Below are 8,028 nucleotides of genomic sequence, written 5' to 3'. Positions count from 1 at the left end.
AGCTCCCCCCAGGAGCAGCGCCCGCAGGAGCACCCCGCCTCTCCTTCAGGATCTCCAGCTCTGGGGAGGCCCGGCACTGCCCGGCCGTGCCGCTCACGGCTGCCCTCCCTTCCAGCCACCCCAGCAGCCCGGTTGCTATCTCGGCACTGCTGATACCGCCCCAAGGGCTGTGCCCAGGGTGTCCAAGCCCACAGACCATCCTGCTATCTGCTAATGGCCATGCCCAGTAGTTTTGCCACAGGCGCTGGTTTGCAGTTTGTGACCTTGAATCGAGCATCACCCTGCAGCAGCTCATGGCCTCTCATGAACCCAATGCCCACCTCCAACACGCAGCAGCACCCACCCATCCCATGCTGTAACTGGGTGACCATAACTTGGTTCTGGCTCTCTCCTCCCACACCCTTTAGCTGCAGTTTTAAAAATCTCTCTTACAGGCATCTTAATCTGGGACAGATGCAGGTGCCTCAAGCTTTACCTTTTACTTTTGTGTCCCCGCAGGGATGGCTTTTCCCACACAAAAGCCACCTCTGCTCCACTCCACCCCCTGGCATGCAGGCTCTTGGCAAGACTCTTCATTGACCCCTCCTCAGCTTTGCAATACCCCAAGGTTTCATCCTTTAGCCACCCCTTTTAACAAAGTCCCTGGTGTTTGTGAAACTGTCAATTTTCCTTAAAATTCAACAGAACTGGGGGGGAAAATCTCTTTTCCCCCTCCCATCTGCCAGCGCCATGACCAGGGCTAATGCAGACCCTTGCCCCACAGCAGCATCTCAATCTGCCTCCTTGTGCTGCTTGCATTCTCCTACCCCATTGCTCCTACCAACACATCCCTCTCACAATGGAGCCACAAGCAGAAACCACTTTTCCCTGGGGAAAGCTTCAGAGAAAGCCAAGAGGTTGAAGCAGCCTGGATTTCAGAGCCTCAAGACAAGACTGACTCCTGCACCTCCTCCATCTCCATCACTCAGCTCCTGAGCCCCAACACAGGGGCTCTGGCATTCCCCCCATCCTCCCTCTGCCCCAGGAGCATCCCTGGAGCATTGCTGGCAGCAGGAACAGCCAGTGCCCCACATCTGTCCCACATTTGGGCACTTACTTTCTGAACTGCTCCAGGAACCGATCCCGGTGGCCCTGCAGTGTATCTGCCGGCAGACCTGGAAGAAGTAGCAAGTAGAAACATCAGTGGGTGTCTGCACGCTGGGAAGGAGCACAGATCAGGGGACAATCCACTGGCACCGCCATGTGGGGATGGGTCTTTCCCAGCGATGACCACCCTCCTCCCAGGTCTGAATACTCTGGCACAGTGTCCTGCTGCAGAAGGAGATCATGTGCCACACCAGACACACCAGGACAGGGAAAGGCAGGGAGGTGGCATTCAGGCAGCTGCCATCACAATTCAAGGTCCCAAAGTATGTGGGTTTTGCAGCCAGTGCCTGTCCAAAACCGGGGCAGTTCCTGATGGACACTGGCCCTGTGGCCGAGGGGTGGTCAGCAGGGCAGGCTCCTGGGATAGCTCCATCCCCCAGCACTTGTCCCTCCTTGTCCCTTGCCCATGTGACTCCCTTCACCCCCCAAGAAGGGCTGGGATCAAGATGAGCTGCGTGGTGACCCCTGGTGTTCCACTCTGTGCCCTCCCCTGCCCAAGGCGCTGGGCACACTTACAGGAGTGGAGCTTGAAGAGCAACTTGACAGTGTAGTCGTAGAGGTGGCTGCAGTCCAGGACGACCTGGATGAGAGGGGCCAGGCGGCACTGCCCCGCGGCCGTCACCGACACCGAGCGCGACATGTCCAGGGAACTGAACACTGCAGGGAAGGAGCACAGGATCAGGCTCCGGCAGCACCACAGCACCGGTGGGTGCCAAGCTTTGTCAGCCATGTCCACAAATGTCACCTGCAGAAGAGACCTGCCGGCCTTTGGGGACCCAGCCTGCTCCCCACAGCTGTCGGCATGCTTGGTGGGAGAAGAAATTCCCACCTAGGACTCCCACACTGGGAACACTTCAGCCTGGAACTGGGGTCTGGAGGTGCCCAGTCCTGAGCCCCAGCCAGGTCCTCGGGCAGAGCTCCTGATCCCCGAGGGCATGCAGCCCCTGTGCTCTGCCAGTCACTGCTGTCCCACTGGCATTCTGGTGTGCCATGTGAGTCGGCAGGGAGATGCTCCAAAACTAGTTGGGAGCAGCTGGCATCCCCAATCCTCTGTCCACATCACATCAAAATGCACCTCGTGCCTGGGCTGCAGGATCATAGACTCACAAACTGGTTTGTGCCAAAGAGCCTGAAAGCTCCTCCAGCTCCAACCCCTTCCACTAGAGCAGGTTGCTCCAAGCCCCTGTGTCCAACCTGGCCTTGAACACTGCCAGGGATGGGGCAGCCACAGCTTCTCTGTGCACCCTGTGCCAGCGCCTCAGCACCCTCCCAGGGAAGAGCTTCTGCCTCAGAGCTCATCTCAATCTCCCCTCTGGCAGGTTAAAGCCATTCCCCTTGCCCTGTCCCTACAGGCCCTTATCAAAGTCCATTTCCAGCTTTCTTGTTGGCCACCTTTAGATACTGAAAGGGTGCTACAGAAGGATGCAGTCCAGCATGACCTGGATGAGCAGGGTCTGGCAGCACTGGCCCACGGCCATCACCGACACCAGGGCAGAAAAGTATTTCTGCCAGTGCTGGGAGCATGGCATGCTGGCTGCTGGAGATATGTCCAGTGACCATCTTGATGGTCCAGCCTTGTGGGCCTCCCATGAGTTGTGGGATGCTAGCAGGGTGGCTGGAGACGATGGCAGCTGCTTCTTTCTCCACACAGCAATTCCTCTCCAGTGGGTGGAACAGTGAGAGATCCTGGGAGCACTCTGGGGACAGATGAGCACCCCTGGGACTGGCACCCTCCCCCTGTGCAGCCAAGAGGTGAGGGCACTGGCTCCAGTCCTACTGAAACACAGCTCTGTCCTGCCAGCACCCCCAGCCTGGAGCATGCAGCAATTGAAAGCTTGCCCCAGAATCACTTTAATTTACCCCAAGCTTGACCCTGCTCGAGCGTGCAGAGGTGTGCGACAGCCGAAGGCTTGAGCCTGGGTGATTTTACCCCTTGCTCGCTCACACAGAGGAAGGCAAGATGCTCCCGTGAGTGCCTCAGCACCCCATGGCACTGCTGGAGGCAGCACGGCATGCAGGGACTTCAGCTGGAAATCCATGTGAAGTGCCCAGAGCAGAGACAAGCTGCAATGCCTCCTCCCCAGAGCCTTTCCCCAGAGCAGGGCAGTGCAAGAGCTTACCCGTCTGGAAGAGGTTCAGCTCACACTCCAGGTAGTCGAACATCTCCACTGTCAGCTGAAAACTAGGAAAAAAGGGATGAGGATGTTTGGGGAGTGTTCCCATGGCCACCTGTGGCTCTCCATGTGTGAAGATGACACCCCAGAGGGACGAGCAGGTGTGCTGGCATGGAAGCACCAGCCTTGAGCAGGGCTCCATGCACCTGGGGCAGGGCTGGGGGGAAGGTGCCAGGTCCTGCTCCTGGCTGAGCGCTGCTGGTGAGGCTGGGCAGCGCCATGGCCCTGCCTGCACAACACCCCCACCTCCCACCCCTGCCCTTGCCCCACACTCACAAGTTATTGACGTCGTTCTCCCCTGCCTCGTCGAGCTGCCGGTCGGACATCTGGAGATTGCCAGGGAAGCGGGGATTCTGCCGGAGACACAGGAGTCGGGAATGGGTTTTGGAGGATCACACAGCTCTGAGAGCACCAGTGTTGCTGATCCAGTCAGTGGCCTCAGTGCAAGAGACATGTACAACTCTTTGGATGCCCAGTGGGAGTGATGCAGGGGGGAAAGGGGCTGACACGAGGTCTGCGGAGCCTTGGGTGACTGCATCATCCCCAGCACCTTCCATGGTGCCCATACTCTCCCCAGCAAGAAAAGCCAATTCTCCCTGGGATTAGAAACCTATGGAGCAGGGAGGAGATGATGTAGTAGGTGTAGATGTAGTGCAGTGACAGGACAAGGAGGAATGGCTTTACACTGACAGAGGGGAGATTTAGATGAGATATGATGAAAGGTATGGGTATACAGCGATGTGATCCACTGTCATCGCATAACGTACAATATTGATGGCTGATAATCTTCTTTAACAAATATTGCAATACTGGGTCAAACATTTGGCTTTAACTTAAAGTTCAGGTCATAGAGCTGTTTACTTATAAATGCATAAGTTTAGATTCATGACTTGTTGGCTTGCTTGAGACAAAAAAAAGATGTTGATATGGGCAGGTGGTTTGTACTGCCATTTACTCTTGTACGAGAGGTCTGGGTAAACATAATCCAAGACTGCAACACAGGCTGGGATCTGCCCAGCTATGGAACAGCTCTGTGGAAAGGGACCTGGGGGTCCTGGAGGACACAAGCTCAATAGGAGTGGACAGTTTGCAGTCGTGGCAAAGCAAGCCAACGAATGCTGGGGAACATCAACAAGGGCACAGCCAGCAGAGACAGGCATGTCATTGTCCCACTCAGAGCTTGCCAGGCGACACCTGGAATACAGTGTTCAGTTTTGGTCCCTGCTATACAAAAAAGATGCAGACAGGCTGGAGAGGGGCCAGGGACGAGCCACAAGAGTGATAAAAGGACTGGGAAGCCTGCCACATGAGGAAAGGCTGAGAGAACTGGGCTTGTTCAGACTAGAGAAAATAAGGCTCAGGAGAGACCTTATCACCATGTTCCAATATTTAAAAGGTGGCTAAAAGAAGATGGAGACTCTCTTTACAAGGAGTCACATGTCAAAAATGAGGGACAATGGGTACAAGTTACTCCTGGGGACATTCAAACTGGATACAAGGGCAAAATTTTTCACAATGAGAACAATCAGCCACTGGAATAATCTCCCCAGGGAAGTGGTGGATTACCCCCAGAGCCCTGGGAGCACTGAGACTGCTCAGGCCGAGGGGTTTGTTCTGTGCTACCTTGGCCTGATCTCCTGATAAATCTAAGGTGAGATTTACGGTCTGGGATGAACTGGATGTGCATAAAGAAACCTCAAATCTGTGACTCTGCTGGAAGTTCTGACGAGAACTCAGACTGTGCACACTCAGCAGTGCTTAGATTAAGTTAATCATTATTTCCTTGTCGTTCTTAAATCTCCAGGCTGACTTGTTGCTTCCACTCTACTTTTCCTGCCCATATAAAATACTTGTTTCAGAAAGCACCAGAGCACCTTACTCCCATACCTTGGTCCCAAGCGAAGGCAGGTTTCTGAACCTACTTCATTTGCAGACCATGGCGAATACCCCCCCGTGCTCACAAACCAGTTGGAGCAGGCACTGGTGCTCATCCTCCTCCATGCACCAACAGGGACCTCCCTGGCCCAAATCCCCACCATCCCTCCCCACACCTGTGGTGACACAGAAAAGCCAGGCTCTGCTGCAGTGTTTTCCATGGGATTGACACGTTGGTGCTGGCCCTGCCCTACCAGGGCTCCCTTGAGTCCCTGTGGATCATGCCAAGGCAGTGCTGGTGACAGGCACAGTACAGCAGAGTGTGGTACGGCCTCCCTTAAGCCCTCCCCACTCCTGAACTCCATGGCCTCTTCCACCTCTGCCCACCTAGGATACCTGGGAGGGATCATGCACCCCAAAGATGGGAGGGTCTCTTACTGCCTCTTGTAGCCCACCAATTCCCAGCTCAGCCTAGATGTGTCCAAGCAGCCCTGGTCCACCAGGAAACTTGTCATCCCAAAGTGCTGGTTCTTGGGCCAATTTTAATCCAGGCTAAGGATGGACACTGGCAGTTTGGGGCACGTTTCATGAAGGCAGAAGGATGGCCATGACGGAGGAGAGGACCCACAGGAGTGACAGCTCTGCCAGCCCCTGTCCTGCCCCAGAGCACTGCCATCACTTTTGCTTCAGCACCCAGTGCCCAGCCCTTACTGCGGTCATGGGTACAGGGACGGGATGCTCACCTTGGTGTGAAACTCCATCTTGGTTCTCAGCAGTTTGAGGTAGATGCTGCAGAGCTGCCCATAGCCCTCGCTCAGGTGGCCCTGAGGACACCAAAAAGCTGTTGAGATGCAAGCCAGGCTGTGAAAAAGCCTTCTCCCCTTGCAGCGTGAGTGACCTCTCCCTTATCTCCCCCAAAAACCCAGCCAAAGCCCCTCCTCACTGGCACCTTGGCATGTGGGCTGCCGGCTGGCTTGCAGCAAACGTGTTGAAGGGATTTGGTCAGGACCTTCTTATCCCTTTATCTGCAGACTTCAGTGCTGCTTTTGATGGTCAAAGCAAGAGTTTTACTGGGGTTTGCCATAAAATAGGAAGAAGGCATTTGATTTTGGTGGAAGGGGATACCGAACGCAACCGGCAAACCCATCCCAGAGTAGCCATGGGTCAGCCATGGCAGAGCATGTGCTCTGCCCTTGGAGCCTGGCTCCTCCTGGGATACAGCACCCTCCAACCCACCACCCCCCAGCCTGGCTGGGTGCCGGACGCTGCAGAGGGTCCCCCAGAGTGTCCCCATCATAGCAGCTGGTGGGGTTGGCCACTTACCCACATCCTGCTCATGTCACTCAGTTCGTTCTTGTATCTCACAGAGTCTTTCAGGACCTGGAGGAATGACAGTGATAATAAGCAGGCAGCACAGGCAGAGCACCAGGGCAGGGTGTGTGAGATGTGCAGTCAGCAGCTGGGGTCAGGAACAGGAGGTCTCGATTTGTTCCCGACCCTGCAGCCTGCCCGTGGTGTCACTCCCACCAGCCCCAGGGTGCCTCAGTTTCCCCATCTGTACACAGGCAGGATCTCTGCTGATGGCTCCTACCCTGATGTCGATGCCCTGTGCTGAGCAGTTTGCTCTGGCACTGGAGGGCACTGGTCAGCACCAGGGTTTGTAGCACAGGGGGTTATGGGCAGAGTGAGTGGGGAGGGTCCCTGCAGCAGTTGCCATGAAGGACTGACCCCCAAGAAGGTCACCAACCCACCAGCATCTCCCACCACCCCACACAGCCCCGCCAGGGAAAGGATCTTGTCAGCTGCCGAGCCAAGCCCGTGGCACTTACATTCGAGTGGCCATCCCGGAGGAGTTTGTGGAAGACGTGGCAGAACTTCCAGCAGAGCACGGCATTCCCTGACAGCGGCAGCCGGTTCACCACCGACCAGAAGGTCTGTGCTCCCTTCTCGTGGTGCGTGCCCAAGATGCATGGTAGTGGATGGTCAAGGAAACACTCCTCTCCCCTTTGGTGGTGATGGAGAGTGGCCACTCTGAAGCCAAGCCCAGGCATACGCTGTCCCCAAGGGCGGCACACGCTGTCCCCAAGGGTAGCACTCACTGTCCCCTCTCCTCCAGCCCCACGCCACTGCTCCAGGAGCACCACAGCACACTCAGGGCTGGGGCTGTACATCTGCCAAGCTTTCCTGACAGCCCTGCTGGGATGCTGGGAATCTGCTTTTCATGGCAGCATGCTCACAAGCACCTCTAGGGATTAAGCATCCTCGCCCCAGGCAGGCAACCTGCTGTGGGCATCCACCCCTTCTCCCCTCCCACGGGATAGCAGTGCTGGGAGCACAAGGCTGGGCACCCACCAACAAGCGAAGGCTGCAGCAGCAGGAGCAGGGACCCTCTGCCATGCTGGAAAAACCCCAACCATCATTGAGAGCCCATGAGGGTCCTACCCAGGGCATCCTCAGCACCCCGACACCTCTCCCCATGTGCCACCTTGCTGCTGCCCCTTTTCTGGGCAGCCCCGGCCGCGCTCCCACGCTCGCTTGTCTCATGGCCAACTTTGGGAAGGATATTTCTGGCATGTTTCTCCTTGACAGCCACTTCCTGAGCATTAATGGCCTTATTGATGCTGACAGTCTGCAAAAGAGAAGTGGTGGAGGAGGGGGAGATGGGAAGGGTTCAGGCTCCCCCTTGTCCCCCCTCACCCTCTGAGACCCCCCGGCTCTGCCAGCACCTGCTGGTGGCTGGGTCCCATCCAGGTCCCCAGCCCCTGCTCGTGCCAGCTGGATGCTGCTCCTTGCCGGATGCCTTTCTGGGATGTGCTTGGCATCCGCCAGGTTC

At 56.4% G+C, this 8,028-nt stretch overlaps 1 protein-coding gene across 1 annotated transcript in view; it reads right to left on the bottom strand.

The window, feature by feature from the left end:
• LOC104407822 (huntingtin-interacting protein 1-like) overlaps positions 1 to 7,824 on the bottom strand; it is a gene marked incomplete at both ends in the record, with an annotated part of 12,402 nt that extends 4,578 nt beyond the window's left edge. The window contains 8 exons of the mRNA XM_010017210.1: positions 1,097 to 1,154; positions 1,663 to 1,803; positions 3,267 to 3,328; positions 3,597 to 3,673; positions 5,939 to 6,019; positions 6,519 to 6,575; positions 7,025 to 7,167; positions 7,761 to 7,824. Of these exons, the coding sequence (XP_010015512.1) occupies positions 1,097 to 1,154; positions 1,663 to 1,803; positions 3,267 to 3,328; positions 3,597 to 3,673; positions 5,939 to 6,019; positions 6,519 to 6,575; positions 7,025 to 7,167; positions 7,761 to 7,824 (683 nt within the window). The remainder of the gene's footprint in view (positions 1 to 1,096; positions 1,155 to 1,662; positions 1,804 to 3,266; positions 3,329 to 3,596; positions 3,674 to 5,938; positions 6,020 to 6,518; positions 6,576 to 7,024; positions 7,168 to 7,760) is intronic.
• Between the last annotated feature and the right edge of the window lie 204 nt (positions 7,825 to 8,028).

This window comes from Nestor notabilis, unplaced genomic scaffold (assembly GCF_000696875.1).
Source record: "Nestor notabilis isolate BGI_N333 unplaced genomic scaffold, ASM69687v1 scaffold27510, whole genome shotgun sequence".
Classification (NCBI taxonomy): Eukaryota; Metazoa; Chordata; class Aves; order Psittaciformes; family Psittacidae; genus Nestor; species Nestor notabilis.
Note: the sequence above shows the minus strand (reverse complement) of the source record. Positions and strands in the feature narration are given on the sequence as shown.